The 23,316-nt window shown below is 49.3% G+C and overlaps 9 protein-coding genes across 9 annotated transcripts; 3 read left to right on the top strand and 6 right to left on the bottom strand.

Annotated features, from left to right (window-relative positions):
* Positions 1–1,408: 1,408 nt before the first annotated feature.
* NRC2 (serine/threonine protein kinase, AGC) lies at positions 1,409–3,420 on the top strand (the record flags this gene model as incomplete). Its single annotated transcript, XM_044851332.1, has 4 exons — positions 1,409–2,228; positions 2,280–2,579; positions 2,629–3,010; positions 3,063–3,420. The coding sequence occupies 4 exons, from the start codon at positions 1,409–1,411 to the stop codon at positions 3,418–3,420; spliced, it is 1,860 nt and encodes a 619-aa protein (XP_044710044.1).
* A 1,012-nt stretch (positions 3,421–4,432) lies between these two features.
* On the top strand, positions 4,433–5,833 carry FPOAC1_006858 (uncharacterized protein; the record flags this gene model as incomplete). The annotated part of the gene is made up of 1 exon (XM_044851331.1): positions 4,433–5,833. One exon carries the CDS (start codon positions 4,433–4,435, stop codon positions 5,831–5,833), a length of 1,401 nt encoding a protein of 466 aa, XP_044710043.1.
* A 219-nt stretch (positions 5,834–6,052) lies between these two features.
* On the bottom strand, positions 6,053–7,561 carry FPOAC1_006857 (uncharacterized protein; the record flags this gene model as incomplete). Its single annotated transcript, XM_044851330.1, has 1 exon — positions 6,053–7,561. One exon carries the CDS (start codon positions 7,559–7,561, stop codon positions 6,053–6,055), a length of 1,509 nt encoding a protein of 502 aa, XP_044710042.1.
* Positions 7,562–7,924: 363 nt separating this feature from the next.
* Positions 7,925–9,643, bottom strand: FPOAC1_006856 (uncharacterized protein; the record flags this gene model as incomplete). The annotated part of the gene is made up of 2 exons (XM_044851329.1): positions 7,925–9,176; positions 9,228–9,643. The coding sequence occupies 2 exons, from the start codon at positions 9,641–9,643 to the stop codon at positions 7,925–7,927; spliced, it is 1,668 nt and encodes a 555-aa protein (XP_044710041.1).
* Positions 9,644–9,936: 293 nt separating this feature from the next.
* Positions 9,937–12,418, top strand: FPOAC1_006855 (uncharacterized protein; the record flags this gene model as incomplete). The annotated part of the gene is made up of 3 exons (XM_044851328.1): positions 9,937–9,950; positions 10,000–10,136; positions 10,194–12,418. The coding sequence occupies 3 exons, from the start codon at positions 9,937–9,939 to the stop codon at positions 12,416–12,418; spliced, it is 2,376 nt and encodes a 791-aa protein (XP_044710040.1).
* Positions 12,419–12,724: 306 nt separating this feature from the next.
* Positions 12,725–14,392, bottom strand: FPOAC1_006854 (uncharacterized protein; the record flags this gene model as incomplete). The annotated part of the gene is made up of 1 exon (XM_044851327.1): positions 12,725–14,392. One exon carries the CDS (start codon positions 14,390–14,392, stop codon positions 12,725–12,727), a length of 1,668 nt encoding a protein of 555 aa, XP_044710039.1.
* A 570-nt stretch (positions 14,393–14,962) lies between these two features.
* Positions 14,963–16,890, bottom strand: FPOAC1_006853 (uncharacterized protein; the record flags this gene model as incomplete). Its single annotated transcript, XM_044851326.1, has 3 exons — positions 14,963–15,322; positions 15,378–16,655; positions 16,729–16,890. 3 exons carry the CDS (start codon positions 16,888–16,890, stop codon positions 14,963–14,965), a joined length of 1,800 nt encoding a protein of 599 aa, XP_044710038.1.
* A 1,003-nt stretch (positions 16,891–17,893) lies between these two features.
* Positions 17,894–18,736, bottom strand: FPOAC1_006852 (uncharacterized protein; the record flags this gene model as incomplete). The annotated part of the gene is made up of 1 exon (XM_044851325.1): positions 17,894–18,736. One exon carries the CDS (start codon positions 18,734–18,736, stop codon positions 17,894–17,896), a length of 843 nt encoding a protein of 280 aa, XP_044710037.1.
* Positions 18,737–20,558: 1,822 nt separating this feature from the next.
* On the bottom strand, positions 20,559–23,084 carry FPOAC1_006851 (uncharacterized protein; the record flags this gene model as incomplete). The annotated part of the gene is made up of 4 exons (XM_044851324.1): positions 20,559–21,188; positions 21,241–21,688; positions 21,738–21,798; positions 21,857–23,084. The coding sequence occupies 4 exons, from the start codon at positions 23,082–23,084 to the stop codon at positions 20,559–20,561; spliced, it is 2,367 nt and encodes a 788-aa protein (XP_044710036.1).
* Positions 23,085–23,316: the final 232 nt, after the last annotated feature.

Here is a 23,316-nt window from a genome sequence, read left to right as displayed (position 1 = left end):
GCCCATGATTCTACAACAAGGATCCCCTGGACCCCTGCTCAACATCCCCCACGACATGACGTTCTAATTATGGCCCATTGAATCGCCTCATTCATTCATGAAAGTCTTCTGCTTTCTTATCTACTGCCAGAAAAGAGACGCAAGGCACAGAACAATCTGCAGGTTACAGGAACCAATATTGGAAACTACAAGGATTATTCTCCGATGTGGTTAGGCTGTCAGCGCCTCTCAATTCTAGTGCAACGACCGACTTGAAACTTAACGTCTTAGTGGCTCGTCCGTAGCGTCCCCGAATAAATGGAAGACGACCCTGATGACTTGGCTGATGGAAACTCTTCTTTGCTGGGGACTTGGGGAGAGATCAGATGCTCTAGTTAAATGAGATTACCATCTGTCGCCTGAAATGTTCTCTCACCGGAGTCTGCGGGTAATTTAAGGACGCCGAGTTGCCGAAGGCGAGAGACAGCTTTGTAAGATGATAAAGGCCAAGCTCACTAGAGCTAACGTTACTTGCACCAGGCCAGCCGGGCAGCCTTCTGACCCCCTCTAAGCCACAAGGCGAGGCGCTGAAAGAGCTACGCTACCTGAGGCTAAGGATAATACTGAGGTGAGCTTAGCTGTGCCTAGCTCTCTCCAGTCTGTAAACTTGTACCCGCGTATATTGAGACACTGGTAAAGGCAAGGCCCTTGATGTATTCAAAACAACATCAATTTGATTGAACTAGATGCTCAATCCCATTTCTTCTGTATGATAAAGTTTAAGGACCAACCTTTTCCATTTTACCCTGGCAGGTAGTGGTGGCAGTGAAGTAATTAACGGGAGTGCAGGACGGCCGGGAAAGAGAGGGAGAGAGAGAATGCGGCCGATGCCGACGGGATCATATTAGTAATGCCTCAGGCATAAAGCTCCGACGCCGCCCCCATTCCCATGGCCATGGCCCGTTCCCATTTCCAATCCGATTCCCAAATAAGTCGTCCAAGACCAAGACCAGGACTAGGACCCAGACTCAAAGACCCATAGCCCGACCCAGTACAAGGTCTCAAGGCCAGCGTCATTCCTCTGAGGCTCTGGTGTTCTTTCCTCCCTTTTTTTTTCTTCTCTATTATCAATAGTATTGCCGCTCTTTCTTCTTGAGCAGCTTCATCCGCCCCATATCAAAGTCAATCCCGACTTTAAATATCATTTCCCGTTGAACCATTGCGATTCCACGTTAGCGCGACTTCATTGCGCAACAACGACTCCTCCGCACGTCGATCTTCTCTTTGCCTTGACATCACAGCAACGCCCTTCTTTCGTCTCCCAGCCGCTTACTCCATCGAATATGGAAGCGAATCTCTAATCGAAAACATATAAAGTCTGTTTCCGTCTCCACCTATCACGCCGTTTTCAACAAAAGCTACCGCCGCTATGCCTTCTCAAAAGAACTCCAACGGCACCGGCCAGGTCAGCCACCGTTTGCGCAATTTCTTCCGCATGAACACTGGAGGTAGTACTGGCAGTGCTTCTAGCGATAAGGAAAAGGACAAGGACAAGGAAAAGAACTCGGCCGCAACCACACCCGATCCCTCGAAACCTCGTCACACCAAGTTCTTTAGTAATACGGTTGGCCGCCTGCGCGCACACACCGTGGCAAGCGAAGGCAACCAGCTGGAAGAAGCCATGAGTCCTACGGCTCATGCCAACCCTTACTTTGCCCACCAAGGTCAACCAGGACTGCGTCACCATAATTCCGATTCTGTCCCTCCGAGCCCCCCAGACACGCCAAGTCTCAAAATCCATGGCCCGGATGGTACCACCGCAACCGATCAAACTACCAGCGAAACCAAGGAGGAGCTTGCCCGGAGACTTAGAAGAGTCGCCAGCGCACCCAATGCTCAAGGCTTGTTTTCCAAGAACGACCCCAACGGCGAGCGTCCCGCGACTGCCGAGCTTGGCAAAGATCCCCTTCTTACAAGTTCTGGAGCGCTTGGCCTCATTGAGCCGACCAAAACTCCACAGGCCGAGGAGATGCCTATCCATGCTAACCCTGAAGACATTTTGGCTGCTCTGCCAGCTCCTAATATGTCAATGGCCTTCCGCCGAACGTATAGTTCCAATTCGATAAAGGTCCGAAACGTTGAAGTTAGCCCCTCTAGCTTTGACAAGATAAAGCTTATTGGAAAGGGAGACGTTGGCAAAGTGTATCTTGTGAGGGAGAAGAAGAGCAGCAGGCTTTACGCCATGAAAAGTATGTTAACAACCCAATTTTACGAATGCGACCGCATCTAACTGTCTGTAGTACTGAGCAAGAAGGAAATGATCAAGCGAAACAAGATCAAGCGAGCTCTCGCAGAGCAAGAAATTCTCGCGACAAGCAACCATCCCTTCATTGTTACTTTATACCACTCTTTCCAGTCAGAGGACTACCTTTACCTGTGTATGGAGTACTGCAGTGGCGGCGAGTTCTTCCGCGCTCTCCAAACACGTCCTGGAAAATGCATCCCTGAGGAGGATGCTCGATTTTACGCTGCTGAAGTGACAGCAGCTTTGGAATACCTGCATCTTATGGGATTTATTTACCGTGATCTGAAACCAGAGAGTATGTTGCGAAATCATGCTTACAAATCCATCGCTGACCACTTCTACAGACATCCTGCTTCATCAATCGGGCCACATTATGCTTTCAGACTTTGACTTGTCTAAGCAGTCAGACCCTGGTGGTAAGCCGACCATGATTGTTGGCAAGAATGGAGCTCGTACAGATGCCCTACCGACCATCGACACACGTTCATGTATTGCCAACTTTCGAACCAACTCTTTTGTAGGCACAGAAGAGTACATTGCGCCGGAAGTGATTAAGGGTAGTGGCCATACAAGCGCAGTCGATTGGTGGACGCTTGGCATCCTCATTTACGAAATGCTTTACGGCACGACGCCTTTTAAGGGCAAGAACCGTAACGCAACTTTCGCAAACATCTTGAGGGAAGATATTCCCTTCCCCGATCATGCTGGTGCACCGCAGATCTCCAAGTAAGTAATGTGCAAACAAGCCAACTTGAACTGCTTTCTAACTAAGCCACAGCCTTTGCAAATCTTTAATAAGGAAACTACTTATCAAAGACGAGAACCGACGACTCGGTGCCCGAGCCGGTGCATCAGACATCAAGGCGCATCCATTCTTTAGAACAACACAATGGGCACTGATTCGACACATGAAACCACCGATTGTTCCCCATGCCGGACGAGGAGTTGATACCGTCAACTTCCGAAACGTGAAGGAGAGCGAGAGTGTTGACCTTTCAGGATCAAGGGCGATGAACCTGAAGGGAGTGCCTTTGGACAGTGGCCTGGCTACTCCTGGGGGTGAAATCGCCGATCCATTCCTTGAATTTAACAGTGTCACCTTGCATCATGATGGTGACGACGATCACCACCGATGATTTTGAAATGCCGACGTCAAATTCTCAGGGGGTTCGGGACACTGCTGTTGCCGGTTTACCTCAATCATTAATTGGACATGTCGTCGTACGTATACGCATGGGTTTACGATCTGGAATTCTTGCACTGGGGCGTCTATTCTTTTTGCTTTTTTTCACATCACTTCACACACTTGACACTCTTTAGGACGGTTGATGCTTAGAAGGGAAGGAAGAGAAAATCGAGAAAGAAAGAGGAGACAGACGAAATGAAGCACGAGAGGGCAAAGCGAAGGCATTTGGAGAGTCAAAGAGACAACATAGGAAGTCTCAGCATCCTATGATTGTCGCTGTTAAAATGGCGTCTGGTCAGGCGTTTAGGGAAGAGCGGGAAAGAGCCATTTTATGTAAAGTTACCGTTCAATAAAGATGACGAGCCATGCACGAACGAGGGCTATTTTACATAACAGTAACAGAGCCAGCGGGATATCCCTGATGAGAATGTGCTATACCGGACAGATCAATATGCAAGTCACTTAGATGCCAAGAACTCCTGAAATCTTATCAACATATCCATGAGATTAGATTCCGTCAAATGGTTATTGCAGACTATTTATGTAATTCTATTTCATTTCGCAGGTGGATATGTCGCGTGGTAAAGCTCCTTTATTACTTGGGTCATCTGGGCTTTGAAAGTCGGCACATGACCACCCAGACACTTGCTTATGAAGGCGCAAGGGAACATCTGCCTAGCTGAGACATTTCTGGACCCTGAAATTCTCGAGATAAAAGAACATCTGCCTGAGAAATTATGGGGAAGTTATGCCCTGAGAAGTTCTCTCATGACGTGAATTATGCTCATGGGGTCTTAGGAAAAATGGGCGTCAAATATTGAAAAGAGTGAAACTCCCCCGTTTGGGACTTAAGTCGGTCTCAGTAGGAGAATTTTTGACACATCTTCTGACTAGCTTCTTCTTTTCTTGTGAATAACATATTTTGACGATTCGAAATAATCCAACAAAGAGCAAGAACCAAAATGTCACGATACCCTCCGGCTCCGGAGCCCCGACACCGGACGACTCGACGGCGATCCTCGGAACGGGGCATGTCTGGTGCTGGTAAACCATATCTCTTAGAATGGAATGCCCAAAGTTGTCGACAGAAAGATTTCTTTACGGCGGAGGAGTTCCAAGAAGAGATGACTCTTGTGGAGAGACCAGGCTGGAGAAGAATCGCTCTTGTAAGAGGTGAATGTGATATTGGCGTCTTGCTTGGTATCGAGCTGGATAAAAAGAGAGGGGGATGGGTCTGGGAATTTCCAGAGACGGAAGTAAGGAGGAGGAAAACGGAAGAAAGCGATAACGAGACCAAAGAGAAGGACGACGACAGTGATTCAGGCCAGGACGAAGGTATCAGGATATGTCGTGCATCGCTCATGACTAAGGAGAGACTTCCTATTCTACTACTCGACGGCCTTCCGTTTCGCATATCTCCGCGACCTTACCGACCTTCCAGGATACCTAGCAACACGATTCCAGACAAAAGTAAACAGGGGAAACGGCCACCAAAACGATCAGAGTTGGAAGACTCCCTCTGGCAAGCACTCGTTGATATTCGACCCATAGAAGACCTTGTGGCGGAGCTCATATATAATACATGGCTTCAAAAACTCGACTCATTGCCTCCTCTAGGATCCGACTCGGTAGACGTCCAATGGACCATCGCTCGCGCACTGGAGACAAACGCTGATATCACACGAAGCATGGAGCGACGAGGCGACTTTTGCAGCATCACATCTGCTGACTGGACAAACCTCGCCGAGCGTCTCCAAAGACGCATACAAATCTCTGTCACAGTCGCTCTTCAAGCACATGCCCAGCAAGCGCAAGACGAACCAAAGGATGCCAATGCGCGGAGTCTCGATCGTATAGCATATCTGGGAGGTCTTTTGCTCCCATTGACAGTTGTATCTGGAATATTGTCCATCGAAAGCACTTATGGTCCTGAGGGATCATCATTCTGGGTATTCTGGCTGGCATCGGGCCTGTGTTCTATCCTCGCACTCCTCGTCATCTACGCCGATCATCTCCGAACACTGGATGTATGGATGGAAGTAGCGGCGAGCGAGATTCTTGACTTGGATCACAATAAAAGATTTCAAGCGAATCGAACACCGCATAGAAGGGAATACCACAGTAGTGGAGATCCAGAGCGTGGAGAGGCCAAGTTGACGACAGCTTCGGATGGAGGGATATACGTGGTGCAACATCGGGGAGATGGAACGAGAGGTAGGACGTGGAGGAAGAGAGAATTGGGGTGGGTTGGGGCCATGAAGAAGATGAGTGGATGGTACGCGTGGAGGGGAAGTCCTGGACTAGAGTTTAGAATGCCAGGCTGGGAGGAGAAGGTGAAGCATTTGGTATATAACTTGGGATAGAGGATAGATTATAAACACATTTGGCATATCCGTATATACAACATACCATCACACCAGCGAAAGAGCCGTCTCAGATTGGTGTTTTGAATTCGACTAGGAAATCAAATCCCGCCTTCATATTAAAAAAAGATATCCAGTTCCGTAGCATTCGAACCTCCAGTAGATCCTCAATTCGTACACGCACGCAATCACGCAATGCTTCATCTCATTGACTCAAACTTACACGCGATCCACGCTGGAGCGACGTCCACCAAGACCAATTTTCTCCTTACCGTCCATCCATGGTCGCAGGCACTCTGGCACAGCAACAGTCTTTGCCTCCTCATCCCATCCATTCTCCAACAGAGCTGCTATCACACGAGGAACAGCCAAGGCAGTGCCGTTGGCGGTCCAGGGGAAAGCCAGTTTTCCATCAACGCGGGTCCTTGTACCAAGACGGCGGGTCTGGTAGTCGGTGCACATGCTGGCTGATGTGACTTCACCCCAGTTATCTCGACGGCTGGGGAAGAAGGCTTCCATGTCGATTTTGCGAGTTGCTGAGGCGCCGAGGTCGTGGGATGGCATGGAGAGGATGCGGCAGTGAAGGCCGAGAGAGGAGAGAATCTCGGTTTGCATGTCGAGCATTTCATCAAAGATGTCCTGGGAGGCGTCTTCGTCTGGTGCTGTCCAAGCAAACATCTCTACCTTGGTGAACTCGTGTACGCGGTACAGGCCCTTGGTATCAGCACCTCGGGCACCAGCTTCAGCGCGATAGCAGCGGGAGACGGCAACGCGCTTCAGAGGGAGATCCTCGGGGTCGATGGTGGTGTTGGCCTTCATCCCTGCAAGGGCGATTTCAGAGGTTCCGGTAAGACACATCTCGGGGACACCACGCTCAGCGTCGGCGGCAGATTGAGCGATGGTGTAGACTTGTTGCTCTCCATTCAGATCACGAGGTTGGAATCCACAAGCAGCACCGATGTGGCTGTATACCATGCTGGGAGGTGATACCTGTGTCCAGCCATGACGGGTGGCCGTCGCAAGAGCAAATTGAATCAAAGCCTGCTCGAGTTGAGCGGCTTCACCAAGAAGGTAATACCAGCCCCATCCGGAGGCAGTAGCAGCACCGGCAAAATCGAAAAGCCCAAGCTCAGAGCCAATGTGAACATGAGAGCGCCAGATCTTATCCTCGGGAGATTCCTTGAAAGTGGGCGGGTCGTTGATATAGCTCATGACCTCAAACTCACTTCCCTTGGGAGTATCCGGGTGAGTGAGATTAGGCAATTCTAGCGCAAGCTCCTCCATCTGCGTAACCGCCTCCGATTCACCCTTTTCAATCGTAGAAAGATCTTGCTTGAGTTGTCGAGCCTCCTCCTGGATCTGCTCGCGGGTCAATTGGCGCACTTCCTTGAGATCCTCATCGCCGCTGCTGGTGGCCGGGTTCGCAAGTTGACGTCTCAATAGATTTGATCGCTCACGCAGAGTGCGGCCTTGTCGCTGAAGATCCTGCCATCTTGCGTGCAACTCTAGAATTTTAGCTGGGTTTTGCGCTTGATTGCGATAATTGCGCTCTACGCAAGTCTGCTGATAAAGTTCTGCATGTTGGCGAATGTGCTTAATATCGACGATGGGTTTTGGAGCTGAGGGTGGTCGCTTGGCATCTGCGAAACCACGAGTCAATACTGGATGAGGCCTTAGTAGCCTCGGCTGCACATTGCGACACTTGAGGCGCAATAATGTCCTGTTCATGGCGGCTGCTGCTGAGTTGTGAATGAGCAGCTTATATAAAGCATGACTGAGTATCAGGAACTGATCAGTGAGTTTGGGGCTTGCTTAACAGTGGAGAGCTTGCTTAATGCAATTACCCGAGCCGCTGCGGACCGTCAATTGTTGGACCATCATCAGATTGTAACTAATTCATTCTTGGCAAAAGAGCAAACAAGGCAATTATGCCAATTCACCTTATCGTTTCTTTGTTTGTTTGGGTATACTGTCGTAGTAGTTGGAAACTCTGACTGTGTTTGTCATGGGTCCTGACCGGCATGCATCAATCAATATATTCTCATTCATGTCATGATAGCGCTCATCTCGATCGTCCAGATCAAATATCTCTCATATAGACCCCCAAACACCCAAAGTCCAGTTACCGTAACCTCCTCGGACATATCCTCCAGCCTGCATGCTCTGTCTCTGTTGTACCTTGTAATCAACGTCACTGGGCCGAGAAGCTCCACTGGCACCGTGTTGTAACCAAGCATCCCTATCGATTACTGCCATAGCAGGTATTTTGAGTTGGCAAAGTAAGCTCCCGCCGATCCATGGCCCAAGGGTATGAACTACACGTATTTGGCCCTTGACCTGCTGGACTGTCTCTCGCTGTCGTGAAACCTTTGCCTCGATTGGATCGTGCTCATGCTTTGTATCAGCTGCACTCTTGGGAGACTTGACCCCCTCGTCTTCGGCTTGTGATAATGGTGGTGACCCTTCTGTTGGAGATGTGGCACTGGACTGTCGATGGAGTCTAGTAGTGTTTCTGTGTTTGTCCACAACTTTCCCAAATACTGGCTCCCACCCTCTCTTCTTCACAATGGCCGTTAGGTCATCAATTACTCTTTGCTTGATGCCCAGAATATTGGAGCAGCCCCCTGTAAACATAATCCGTGACATGCAGATAGCTCGTACATCCAGAGGTAGCTGCAGAAGATGCTTGTACAATAGCAGATGTAAGGGTAGTTCGTCGTCATCAAATGTTGCTCTGTCCGCCGAAGGATCGAAAAAGGTGTCGTCACAGATTTCAGCAAGTTTCTCGAAGGGAAGCTCCACTGTCAATGGACGAGACCCTGTGTTGATGGGTACATGGATAACTCCAGCTGGACCACCGGCCTCCGCTGACTCGGCTTCAATTTCTTCTTGCTCATCCACGGTTTCCAGCTGAGTTGACTGCCGTTGAGATAGACGGAACTCTGATGGCTTGCACCACATCAGACGACACATGATATCTTCGCATTCTTTGAAACTGATCGCTCTCTTCTTGGTAATATCATGTTCTCCTGGTATTAAACTCTCCATGGTCGAATAGACTGAATCGAGAAGGGCTCTACCACCCCGAACTGTGCGGGTAGTCTTGACCTCCCGATACTCATAAATACTGGTGACCACAGTTTCTGCCCAGCCCATGTCGACAACTATAGCAGACCGGACACCTGCTGAGATAGCCGACATTGTGGGGGTTGACATTAGTGACACGGTTGGTGACTGAAATCTGTTGAACATGATATCCAGAGTAGCTGTCAGCAGTGGCATTGGTACACCAGAGTCCAAAACCAAGCCAACCCTTCTTGGTCGAGAGTCGATGAGTAGATATCTTTATGGCGTAAGTAAGTATTCGTTTAGTCTTTTTTTTTACATGACTTACCTTGAAAAGGCATCATGTAGTACACGCCCCAACTTGTCCTGAAACAAGCCAAGCTCGATATCTCTCAAGTCATATCGCCAGAACTCATGATCCTTTGACCATTGCAGCCCAGCAGCTTTATTGGGTTGCTGCCAACCTCGGAAATCTCCAGCTCGCCGTTGATCTTCCGGGCTGCACTGAAGGGTTGCTTTTGGAGATGTATCGCCCGCAAAACCGACTCTGATATGCCGTGAACCTATCTCTACAATGATAAACTCGTCATCTGCACGAATGGCTGATGGTGAGCCGTAGCTTGGTACAGCAGAGGAGCGGGTTGGCGTGTGTGGAGTAGAAGGACCTGGCCCCTGAGAAGGACCTCCACGGATACTAGCGACGCTTCTATGAGCGAGCGTAGTAGGTCCTGCGCCCGAGGCCATGGTTGATGAGGTTTGTTCGTTCAATGATTTTCTTTCAATTTGTCTTTGATTGTCGATGAGTTGGCGATGAGATGCCCCGGTCTAGGCGCAACCGTGCAACCTGACGCTGGTTGGTTGATGGATCTTTAAATGTCGGCGTTTATAGCGCCGATCTACCGCCTAAAAACATATCGTTTTGGTAACCGCAGCGACGTGGGTCCAATGGATCCATGACCGTGAACTTCAACCTACATCATCAACTATAAAACTGAAGGGGCAGACTGAGATTTCTTGGTGTGCTTCTTGCGGTTGAAATGGGTATCAAGGGGTAAGTTACTACTGTTGTTTACTACAGTAATAATAATTAATTCTTTCAGGATTCATCAGGAGATTGGTGGAGGCGAACGAATCGCCCTTCTCAAACTCGCCGCACAGTCTTTAGAGCAGCAGGGACGGCCTTTGCGAATTGCCATCGACGTTGCGATTTGGCAATTCCAAAACCAGGCAGCTCAAGGTATGTATCTCGAATACCTCAATCTCTCACTATCTGTAATCTTATAACCAAAATTAGGTGGCACCAATCCTGAAATCCGAACCTTGTTCTACCGTCTAGTTCGCCTCCTAGCATGCCCAGTCGAACCTATCTTCGTATTCGACGGCCCTTATAAACCCGCGATCAAGCGAAACAAGCAATCCAGTCGTGGCAGTTCCTTCGCCAATGCTCAAGCAAAACGTTTAATTCGATTATTTGGTTGCAACTCCCACGATGCGCCAGGAGAGGCAGAAGCAGAGTGCGCTCTGCTACAACAACATGGAATCGTCGACATGGTCCTAACGGAGGATGTTGATGCGCTGATGTTTGGATGCACAAAGGTGTTGCGAAAATGGTCACCAGAATCGAAACGATCAACGAACCCAACACACGTGTCCCTTCTCGATGCGAAAAACCTGGAGCTTGGAGCGCAAGGCCTCGATCGAGAAGGCATGGTCCTCGTCGCTTTGATGAGCGGTGGCGACTACAATCCTGATGGACTCCCCGGGTGTGGAATCAAGGTGGCCCTTGAGGCTGCCAGGGCTGGTTTCGGTAAAGAGCTGTGTCGGCTAAAGTCAGCAGACAAAGAGGCGATCCAGGCTTGGAGGGAGTCTTTGATACACGAACTGCGCACCAACGAAAAGGGCTACTTCAAACGGCGAAACCAGGCGCTGAGGATTCCAGAGACATTTCCCGACTTCAAGGTCCTGCGCTACTACACACATCCAGTTGTTTCACGTGTTGAGAGTCTGGGTAATATTCGCGAAAACGTTCACATGAAACGTGAAATTCAGATCGAAGACTTACGAGAGTTCACGCGCGAGGTTTTTGGCTGGGATTATCGAGTGGGTGCTTTGAAGTTCATCAAAGTTTTGTCCCATGCAGTGTTTGTTCAGAAGCTTCAAACCGTAGGAGGACACGACCATGATGGGATTATAAAGGGGGTGGCGGGTGTCAAAAATGATTTGATGAATGACTCAATTCCTGTGGCCCGTTTACAGCATATTCCGATCGATATGGTTCCAATCGATATGTCTAAGGAGGAAGACGAGCAAATTATTCAAGGCCGAGCCGGGCTTGCTCTGAACAGCGATGACGAGATCGAACTTGCGGACAATATCGAACAAAGTGCCTCCAAGGCTGTAGAGAAGGAGTTTGATCCGACCCGTCCTCTGGGTGTCTGGATAATACAAGCTTTGGCAAAGACCAGCGAGCCATTTGCCGTTCAGGAGTCTGCTATAGTCGCCAAAATCAGAGCGGCAGAGCTTCGCAAGGCGAATCAAAAGGCGCCAAAGAAATCCAATGCTCTGTCGAAAACGGGCGTGACTGCTGGTGCACTTAACAAGTTTGTGCGAGCGACAAAGCCCCATGCCGCTTCTACTATAACCTCCAAACCGACTGCCGCAGAGAAAAGCATAGCCACTTCACCAATCCCGAAACCAACATCCCGACGCTTACGCATACCATCCCCTCTGGAGTCAAGTAAGCAACATATGTCCACCTCGGAGAGCCCCACCAGGCAGACTGCCACCCCTTGGTCACTTGCCAGCTCACAGGTGACGCCTAGAATTCGAAGCCCCGCGGACGGAAAACAGCAGGCGATTGTTATCACATCTAGCCCGCCCTGTGCGGCAGAGTCACCTCCCCCATCGCCCTCACCACTGGCAAGGACTCGTACCTCTACTGCTCAGCGTCAGTCTGACACAATGCGTACAACTAATGTGTCGAGTGGTTCTCCCCAAAGGCTGAAAAGCTCGAGGCGGGACGTTATACGTTCGAGTCGAGCAGGTCCTTCTCAGTGCTCTCAGCCAGCCAAGTTGAAACAGACTTCTCTGGACATGTTTGCCAAAAAGTCCAAGATCCCAAGCTTCTCTCAACAGTCTCTGACAAAACCTCCACCCTCGCCTCCGAGGCGACAACCCAAGTCACAGCAGACACTTGACGATGATTTCGATAGTGACTCATCATCTGATCTCGTTCCGCTCTCATCCCTTGTCTCCCGCGCCTCTGCGTCGCCTAAGCGACAGCAAGAACCCCTTCCTCCAAGCCGGAACTCAACCCCCAGCCCTGCCCCTGCACGGAAGAAGAAGTTACTCATCCCAAGGGCTAGTGCTGTGGGTTTCTTCAAAGAGGTCGAAGTAGATGCTGAAGAGCGCGATGAGTTGGTGGCTAGGGAAACAGCAACTCTGCGACGAAAAGGGGTCAGGGCGAATGTTGTCCGGGTGAGTGACGTTGGATTTATAGATTTGACACAGGATGATTAAGGATGTATACTACATAACAACGAATAGGCATGGACGTGGCGTTCTGGGGATTGATTTTAGGCGTTATATAGCGAACAGCATGTTCATACGATCACAGTTAGAATAGGACAAAAGGATAAATGATAACATTTTTGGTATTGTTAAAACCTAATTGGAAGCCTGTCGTTTTGAATCAAGTCTTCAATAGTATACATATTACAAAGCCCTCAAAGAGGTACCCAAGCCTATCCGGACTCCTATACAATGCAAACCGCGCTTTTTATCCTTTTCCTTTTATCCAGTCTATCCCAGATTCGAACAGTAAAATTAAATTCCGCCCATTTCAAGATCTGGGTCAACCTCAGTACCCAAATCTCGGTCTTCGACAAAACGACGTCCAATAAGTTCGTCGGGTAGATATGTCTGCTTCACTTGTCCATCGCGGTAGTTTGGTGGATACTTGTACTCGGCTCCATAGCCCATATCACGCATAAGTCGTGTAGGCGCGTTGCGCAGGTGTAGTGGTACAGGAAGGCCAGCGACACCTGGTTCACGAAGCGCTGCATAGGCGTTGTTAAGAGCGCGATATGCTTTGGTGCTCTTGGGTGCGTTGCATAGTGCTACAGCGCAGTGAGCGAGGGGGATGCGAGCTTCAGGCATGCCGATTTGTTGAGTGGCTGTGTATGTGGCCGTTGCGAGGGGCAGGAGGGTGTTATCCGCCAGTCCCACGTCTTCAGAGGCGATGACAACCATACGGCGAGCGATGAACAATGGGTCTTCGCCAGATTGAAGCATACGTGCCAGGTAATAGAGCGCCGCATCTGAGTCGTTTCCTCGTACGGATTTATGAAAGGCAGATATAGTATCGTAGTGTTGGTCTCCAGCACGGTCATATACGAGAGTCTTTGTAAGGGCAGCTTTGATGTCTTCTTGTGTAATACCCTCACGCTTTGTGAGTGAGAGAGCGAGTTCAAGTAGGTTTAAAGCAGTACGAGCGTCACCATCTGCGAACCGGGCGAGATATGTGACCATAGCTTCATCCAGAAGTGGTGTGGGTGGATATACCGATTCTTCTTCCTTGATTGCTCGCTGAAGAATGCGCACCACATCTTCGGTTGTGAGCGACCGTAGTGTAAATGTACGGCAACGTGATAGCAAAGCACTTGCTACCTTGAAAGATGGGTTCTCCGTCGTAGCACCAATAAGTGTCACGGTGCCAGCCTCGACGGGCTTGAGGAAAACATCTTGTTGAGCCTTGTTGAAGCGATGAATCTCGTCACAAAAGATAATCGTCTTGCGACCAGTCAAAGCAAGGTCGTTGGTTGCCTCCTGGAAGTATTTCTTGCATTCACTGACCCCCGTACTGGTAGCATTCAGTTCAATAAACCGACTGCCAACCATGTGCGCGATACAACGTGCTATTGTCGTCTTTCCTGTCCCTGAAGCACCCCATAGAATCATGGAAGGTACTTGGTTCGACTCAATAAGGGACCGTAGAACGCCTGCTGGGCCAACAAGATCCTGTCCGCATACTTCGTCGAGTGTTCGTGGTCGCATTCGTTCGGCCAAGGGCGCAGCTCGTAGTGTCTTGGTCTTCTTCACCACTCTTCCATCCTGCTCTGTTGCTTTATCCCAACCACTCGTTCCGTTGACACCATCCCCATTCGTCGCGCCGTCGGTATCACTGGCGCTTCCTCCCAATCCGTCTCCAGGGCCCTCTTCGAACGTTCTTTTCTTCCCTACTATTGGTTGTAGGGCAGCTTCCCTAATTGGTGTCGATATTCGATCATGAGAGGCAGCTTGTCGTTTCGGGGCGGGCGTAGAGAAGAAATTCGAGGCATTACGTTTTTGCGAGTTACTTTGAGGTGCCTGTGATTGCGGTGGTGTCGGGTCTTTTTCTCTATCTATCACGAATTTCTCGCATCCTGAGTCGATGTGGTTGTTGATCTCGGATGGTTTTACCGGCTTGTTGCAGATTGGGCAGTCGACTGCCATGGTTGCTGCAGTTTGGCCGATGACCGGATAACGAAAGTGCAGGCAAGCTTTATTCGTTGCACGAACTTGTAGCGCCCGTCGTGTCGTGTCGCTGTTGGTCGGATTGGAGGTTCGAGATCGAGGGATCGAAGCTTTAGAGGTTGGATGGAAGCTAACGTTAGGACGAAATAGTCTACAGTGGAACGCAGCTAACGTTAGGTACGGAACGCTTGAACGCGTTCAGGTCCGCGTAGAGTGAATGACATGGGGCCAATCCAGGTTCAGCGGCCCGCTCTCGGCTCCACTGAACTGGTAGTTCAATGTTGGTTTCGACAACAAGAGGTTGTTAGATTAATCACAAAAAGGTAGAGAGACATAAATAATATGAGGACATTGGTCTGTTTTCATCAAAACTATAGCAACTGTTTCGATAGATGGGTTGACTCAAAATGCTAAAAACGCCCTGAAACATAACTCCATTATAATGCGCAACTGCCGCCATGCCATTCCTTTCTTTCAATGCTTATTCCATAACGCCGATTTTCGCCCAGAAGATATAGTATAGATGTGATGTGCTAACGTCGCTTCTCCTTAAGCTGACGTCTTGAGGGATCGGACTTTGGGTGACGCAATGCTTGTTTCCGCTTTCCTTTTACCCAGCACTGGTGTATTCTCGCGATCTCGTGTTGCTTCTGCGTGACACGAAGCATGGTACGCTCGGTTACCGACCAAAACTGTATCCAACCATACCCATTCCTGTGCAGTGTCGAGCCATTTGTTCTCGAAACGATCTTGGCAAATCGGACAAACGGGGTTGATGCCACGAGAAGGGTCGGGGACGGGAATGTACTTTGGCTTAGCGGCCTCAGATGCTTTGGAGGCCTGCGCGGCAACGTCCTCGGCGGTTGGGACGTGGTCTACGTCGACGACCTCTCTTGACTTTAGCCATTCCTGAGTTTTTGTTAGTGGCCTTGTCGTATAAAGATGGCTTAGGATTGGTACTTACGCCTTGGTCAACGTACCAACTGCGATGCATGCCTCGCTTCTCGGCTTCGTTGGTTCGTTGATGGACACGGAAATGCCAGTCCATATGGGCAATCTTCTTCTTCTTGCCAGCCTCGTCATCTCGGAACCGTCTGCCACATTGAGTGCATGGCTGGCCCAAGTCGTTGTGTAGTTGTCGGATCAGAGAAGGTTGGTACGGTTGCTTTAGAGCAGCCAAGTTGATGCCGCCTTGTTGAACTGGTGCAGGTACAGATGCAAGTGTAGGTGGGAGTAAACCGGACTTTCGTAGTTGATCGAGAAGACTCCATGGTGCTGCTGCTGCTGCTGCTGCTGCTGCTACTGGCGGCACTGGTGTAGATGTTGCTGACATTGTTGGTATAGGCATAGCTGGCATACTCATGGCTGGCATCGCAGTCATTGTAGACATTGGTGGCATCGGTGGTTCATGTTGAACGGGGGGTGGCTGCGGAGTAGGTGTCGAGTTTTGAGGAGTGGCCGACTGCCTTGCCATCAGTGCTGCCAACGCTCCCTTACCCAAGAGCGCGTCAAGCGTCACAACTTCTTGCGCCGGAGCCGGAGCTACAGGCTGAGGAAGAGCTACGGACACTGGAGGCATTGGGATAGGGCGTGCTTGAACAGGCACAGGAGGAGTAGGCGCAGGCCTTTGAGTCAGAGGCGCCATCATGTTTACGGCAGCAAGTTCAGTTACTTTGTTCTTAATGAGCTCAAGCTGATCCGGGGGCAAGCTATTGGTGTTCACAACGACCTGCAGGTCATGGAGTGCTCTTAATCTAGTCTGAACACCATGATCATGTGGGTTCCTTGAGGCTTCCGCCTGCATGGCAGCAATTAGGTTCCGAATGTCATTGCTCAATGACTGTCCTCCATTTGATGTGTATTGTTGAGCTGGATGGCCTGGTGGGAATCTCATTCCAGGCGGTGTCGGGGTATCACGATGGGGCACAGCAGATCGCGGTCGCCCAGGCATCATGCCCGGTTGGGACATGGTAGCGGCGCGTGCCTTCAAGAGTGCATTCTCAATGGGTTGCACCAACCTGTGAGAAAAGACAGGTCTGCTGTCCATAGATCCAGGAACAGGCTCCTTCCATGTTCTAAGCATCTCTTCCATCTTCCGACGCACAGGTTGATCGACTACAGCGTATGATTCCATAAAGGTTTTGAAAAGATTGAGACCGAAGTAGAGCGTGTATGGAGTGCCAACATTCTTGACGATCGAGTCTAGTACGTACAGAGCTGGGAGCTTCTTGCTTGGGGCAGCCTATAGCCATGGTTAGCCATTGTAAAGAGGTGAGGATATATCTTGGATACCAAGACTAGGGAGCACAACTTACCTTAAGGATGTGCTGCTGCAAGACTTCCGCGATCGCTAGAGCATGTTCAGTATTCTCGCGAGCAATCACAGTCAAGTTGCTAATCTCGAAGCGCAAATTAGAGGATAGGTCCTCCAGCGCGAGGCGATAGTCCTCCGCGACCTCAGCAGAGTCTCCAGACATGGCGATAGAATTGGAGACGAGCGCAACTGGTCGTGTGAGGTAAGGTGAAGATTATGGAGATGTTTGGGTCCGGCTAGGCGAAGCTACCTAGGTCAGAGAGGCAAGGTATAGTTCCCGTCGGGTCAGGAAGGAGGATGGTGGATGCCTGAGGCTCCACTCAAACAAAATCGTCTTTGATAGCGCCTATTCAAACACGGTAGATAACGACAAACAGAATGTTGAACATTTCACAAGAGGATGAAGGCTTTTCTTTTTATGTTCACGTTCTTCCAGACCAAAATGCCACGTTGCTATTTTGGTAGCAGTTGAGGTCCTTGTGCAGCGGCAAGCCTTTGTCAACTGCCTACTATCAGTGCGTTTTTTTGTTAACCACAGAGCGCGACAATGAAAATTGGGGGGAGTCGTTCTTTATATAGAGGGCTGTCATTTTTGCCTTTTGTTTCTAATAAAGTATGTTTAATGGTAGGCAAATGCACCTTTAAGCTTTGGCGGTTGGCACTCAATTCACGGTTTAGGCAACCACTACTTGCCGAGGAGATGAAATAATTTAATTGTTTGATACCATATTAGATTAGTAGGCCTCATGGCATCAGAAAAATTGACCTCCTGAAGCATAAGAGACGAAATTCGTAGGTTAGTTTATGCTCCTTAGCTTAGAGTTCTTAGACTACTTATTTTATTATCCTAAATCTCAGGAGTCACGGGACAATATGCTTGGTAAATTTTATTGCACAGCAGGCCTTGCTTTTGTATTTGTGTGAGATTAAGGTTGCTCTAAAAGCCCTATTTTTCGTGACGAAGCTGCATCTTCCGACATCACATTAAACTTCGAGGGATACCCATATCAATTGTATAACAATTCAAAAATAACGCTATGAAACGCAAAAGAAGGTAATAGATATAGGTCCTTTCCTGGTGGACCGGGTATTTGACTCCTTGTACCCAAACGCCTCCTAATTTTCCGTTTGCTTCCTTTCACGTACGACTTGTCACACCCACTGGTCTAGAAGCGGGACATACGCGCCTCAGAATACATGCTAGGGCTCGCAGGCCGTCGGATGTTCATGGGGTGTAGGGCTGTGTCAGGGCGGCGAACGGCAGGCACGATAGGACTGCGGCGGTCCATGTCATAGTCGTCGTCTCGGTCGTTATCGTAGTGAGGAGGCGCGTTTCGCTCGACATCATGATCCATAGGGCGGGAAATTGGATGGCTAATGTTGCGTCGTGGTGGAGAGCTAGGCTGCGATTCGTCTTTCTTCCAGAAGAAAGACATGAACGTCTTCTTGGGTCGTTCCTCGCTGAATGAAGCGCTGTAGTTGGAATTCGACTTGCCGAAAGATTTGGCATCCTCTTTGGCACGAGCTAGGGAGCCATCGGCGCGAATCATTCGAGCGTTGATGTCGCGATCTCGGAAGATGACTGAGCAGATGAGGTTGAGGACACCAGAGGTCAACGTGAGGATTCCAGCTGCCAGGATGAGCTGCCAAAATGGGAGCCCAATCTTATTGTCGCGGTTGTGGGGAGAGTTGAGCTTTCCAAGGATATTGGATCCAATGAGGAGGAGACCAACACCAAGCCAAGTGAGGCCATGCTCGTCGGAAAAGACAGGCCAACTCTTCTGGAAGTAGCTCTTGCAGAAAGGCAGCTCGGAGATGATGAGGAAGATAGTGGCAGAGCTCATGAGTACCAGTGACATGGCTTCGAAGAAGAACCATCCGGTAGATCGGTTGATCTTGATGACGAGAACCCAACAAGCGGCAGCGGCTGTGAGAAGGCTGATGATCGTGATAACTCGTAGTACCTGCAGCACTATCATGCCGGGACCACGGATCTTTTCGCCGAACATGATCGGAGAAGTTGTTGTCTAAGATAGTAGAATAGGAGAATGTCCTTGAATGGATGTAAAGGTCCGAAGTAATATCGAAAGTAGTGTTCAAAGAAGCTATATGGAGAAAAGGTTAGAACGAGACTATATGTAGGGTATCTCCAAAACTTACCGAGTGCTCTTGAGTGGGCGCAGAAAGCTGATCTGGCGAGATATATGGAAATAATTGAACAGTGAAAGGACGAAGGAATCGTTCGTGTAAGTGAGTGGCTCAGAGTATATAAAGTGAGTTGATGAGGAAGGAACAAGCGAAAGTTTCTGATTGTGGAACCGGTCCGAACAGTCAATAAGTGAACAATAGGGAAGAATAGAATCAAATTAGTGACAGAGACAGAAGAAGAAAAAGATTGGTGTCAATGGAGGTGTTTGAACACCATTATTGTTGGGCTTTGAATGAATGGAGAACAATGGGAAGGCAGAAGAGGGGTTCGCTGAACAGCTGGCCGGCACAGTCTTTAAGAATAAAAAGAGTCATACAACCAACAACACTAGACAACTCAATTTGTTGGAGACAATGCATAGGCACATGTAGTGGGCATGTAGGACAGACTTTTCCTCGATCCCTGCAACCTCCATCGAACAAAGCAAGCAAGCTACAGAAGCTGAAGCAGTTCCTCACTCGAGGAGCCAACCAAACGACGAAGCGACTCACGATTCGATCTCCTCCGCATCGAATCGCGTCAACGGTTGACTCTGATGTTGGGCTCCGCTCGGGTTCAACATGTAGAGAAGCCCATCAGCGCTGGCGTATCATGGCCTTCATGTTTGGCCGCGGGTGAGTTTCCCTTCAGAGCCGTTTCAGCGGTTGCTTGTTCCGAGTGGAGTGGTCCGGCAGCAACAGGTCGCAGCGACTCAGACCAATCGACCCAGTTCAGCGCCTAAGTCTGGTACTCATGTAATTTCATCCCCAAGCGCTGTGTTCCTAGGCTTTGGGCGACATCGCTGGTGGTTTGGCGTATAGTCAATCTCGAGACCGGGGTTATCAAGGTGGACGATTGGCCGTGCAGTGTCGAAACGTTGTTTCAGACCTCGACCGACTAGCCAGGGCCTAGAGTGGGCCCTTTTGGGCAGCGCTAAAAGGCCTAGCCAGTAGCCTAAAATGTCAAGATTTATTGATAGAGGAAAGAGAGTAGAATAATAAAAGATTAAACATCAAGTTTTGTTGACGGCTGGTGAGTGTGTTGGGAATACCGTACATCACTCTTATAGTTCAGAATGTGCCCGGTCTTGTGCGCTCTGGGTTTAACAAGGCCCTCTACTCAGCATTGGAAACTACCTCTACTACCTTAGTACTCTTAATATTGGGTCCGAATCACTTACACAAGATTAGTAGGTAATAAACTTGACACAAGGGCTTGAGGAGAATCATCCCACTCCAATCATTCCAATCATCCCATCTAACAAAACACCAAGCCAAACTCTCGTGTTCGCATATCTTGGTCGCTTATTCTTGACCCTAGACCAACATCAAGCGCTCCGAATTGGGATCATAGGCGCGATCCTATTTTAAACCTCCGCTCGTGTTAGTTAAGCGCCCGTGTTGGGACTGCCGCAGCTCGGTAGAAACCGTCCAACAAGGCCATAAATAAATCTGCCCAGACTTTCAGGGCGCTTGAATCTTATGTTCAGAGGCGGCCTAGTAGGCCTTGGACAGTGGGTTATGACTAACGAAATATTCGCTTGGGTCTTGCCAATGTCTATGGTCGTATCCAATTTGTGATACAATACCAATCATCGTATATTTTCCTTTTTAAACGTATCGCTTATCGTCAACTTAAAATTGTTAACGGGCGATTTCGTGGCCTTCGTACTGACTCAAGAAACCGAGAATCTGTATTGGGTCCGGATTCGGCACAGGACAATCCTCCCACATCAGCTTTGGGGACAGAAGCTTGAGGCCGTTGATGTCCCGACACATATTCTCCAATACTCTTCCCATACCTGCAGTACCTCTTATCCGCCACTCTTTTATCCTACCAAGACAATTAGCTTTCGCATCTGGCGGCCATGCGTTCGTCTTGTTTAGAAAGGCGATTATCATGGCTGCCATGCCTACAGCAATCGGTGTCGAGACTGATGTACCACTCATCTTGCGATACCCGCCGCCGGGCCAATGGCTGTATATATTCTCGCCGTAAGTGACAAAAATTGGGAATTTTCTATTTGTACTGGGAGCGAATGCTGAAAGCTTGTTCATCTCATCGTTTGATCCCACACAAATGGCTAGAAGACGATCACGCGCTGGCCATGCTATGGGATTACGGTTGCCATGGTTTGAAGCGGCAGCGAAAACACTGATCCCTGCACGGTCTGCATCTGTCAGAGTCTTGGTGAGCTCGAGAGAACCTAGTTCGGAGAAGCCAAGTGACATGTTGATAATGTTGACCTCATTTTCAATAGCCCACTTCAGGGCCTCCAACATTATTAGCTCGAGCAAAACGGGGAATGGAATGCGAACTGAGTACCTCTTGAATTGGATGAGACTCTTTCCCACGCCTTTTCGTCGCTCTAGCCGGGCCTCCTTCTTTGTTCTCTGGTCTCTGTGACGAGCTCACTTTTGCAATGTATAGCTCGGCACGTGGTGCAATAGTCATGATAAGACCAGCAATATGAGTCCCGTGGCCGTCATCATCTGTTACATCATCCTCGGGTCCATCTGTAAAGTTTTTGTATGCCTTGATCCGTTCGCGCTGCTTCTTTTCTGAGACGTGTTTCAATCCTACTTTTGTTCTTCTCTTGGCTCGCCGGTCAAAGTCTTGATGGTTGAGATCGATTCCAGTGTCAAGTATGGCGACCTTCACTGGACCAGTCCAGTCTTTCCGAGGATTTTCGACATCGTCTTCAGGGTCCCATTGAATCTTATTATACCATGTTTGCTCTAGAGTCTTGAGGAAGTCCTCGAAATACTCCAAGCTAAATCTTGTCAGCACTGCGGTCAATATTTAGAGTACTCTAAACGGACTTCTGAGGTGTTTGAGTTGATACCTCGTCGGATTTCGCATCTGTAAGTGCGAACAGCTCACCTGTACGTGTAAGATTTACGTTCGCGCATTACAAATGGGCGATGTTGGGCGTACTTACCTGGGTCTTCTTTGACATCTTGTGAACCTGGAGAGGGCGTTCTGCAGTACGGCCTCTCCTTCGGAGGTGCTAATCGCTCATCTCCGTCCATTTCCTGTTCTACACGATTTATGTTTGACGGATTAACATGCCTGACTGCCAAAAGCATTGGAAATCGGTGGCCATGGTGTTTGGCAACTTTCCACGCAGTGTCCCCGTTCGCATTGGTTGCTGAGCAGTTCGCACCGTGATTCAGTAGAATGCGAAGAACCTTCTTATCGCCCTTTTCAGCGGCCATCATTAGTGGTGTCCAGCCTGTCTTGGTTTTACAATCAACTTCTGCCTCATGTCCGAGAAGAACTCTAACACATTTCTCATGCCCGCCCCTCGCTGCTACGTGAAGCGGATACCATCCGTTAGATAACCTTGCCTCTATTGCGTGTGAGTCAATATGCAGAAGGTAAGCAAGAGCGCTGTCAAGGTCATGCGAGATGGCCCAGTGTAAACCAGAAACGAGATCAATTGGCGGATTCTGCCGAAGGTGTTGATTGAAGAAGTCCCCAAAGTCGCCTTTCCTCTGAGCGCACTCAAAGATGTGAGTAAACTTTCTGCGGTCGTCTTTTCCTAAGTTCTCAATCAGACTGAACGGTGATTCTCCCTTTTCATTTGTGGCTGTAGGAGACGCCCCGTGGAGCAGCAGAAGAGCAGCCGCAGGTGCACAGCCAGATCGAACAGCAAAGTGTAAAGGAGTATTGCCAGTTTTTGTCACAAGCTTCGGGTCTGCCCCATTATTTAGAAGAGTTAGAATGATGTCTGGAGACACTATGTTCGTGGCAACATGAAGTGCGCTTCGTTCATTGGTCTTTGCATTGGACTGGAGATTGACGTCGGCCCCCTTTCCCACCAAAAGTTTCACAATCTCTAGATTCTCTGCTTCAACCGCGAATATGAGCGGAGTAAGTCTGTGAAAACTTCGTGCATTGGAATCGGCTCCCTTGTCGAGAAGTTCCTTAACAACCAATGTACGGTTGTGCTCACAGGCGTTGTGTAACGGGGTACGCCAGTTTTTGGACCCCGTCCGACTTCTCGCCTCGAGACAATCTTCTGGGTACAGGTTCAGAAGCTCTATGGCGATGTAAACTCGCTTGTCAAGGATAGCCGAATGTATAGCATCACCACGATCTTTTGGTCGATTCTCAGGGTCCAATTTATGGTCGCGTAAGTACTTTGCGTAGTCCTCAGGCCTCATGGTTGAAACAGACGAGTGTACCTATGTATGGTGGTCATCGTCAGCGTGAGTATAGGCGGGGAAATTCTACCACGCTTTGATGACCCGGACGAGGCTACAGGCATTTTATATCACAGGGTTTGTTCTCACTAATATTCAGCTGCTGCACGGTAACGTCATTGGCGTTGTGGGCGTGACTTAGACCTTGTCAGCGCCTTTTGACGATCTTTATGCAGTGGTTATTTATTGCTGA

Source organism: Fusarium poae, chromosome 2 (assembly GCF_019609905.1).
Source record: "Fusarium poae strain DAOMC 252244 chromosome 2, whole genome shotgun sequence".
NCBI lineage: Eukaryota > Fungi > Ascomycota > Sordariomycetes > Hypocreales > Nectriaceae > Fusarium > Fusarium poae.
Note: the sequence above shows the minus strand (reverse complement) of the source record. Positions and strands in the feature narration are given on the sequence as shown.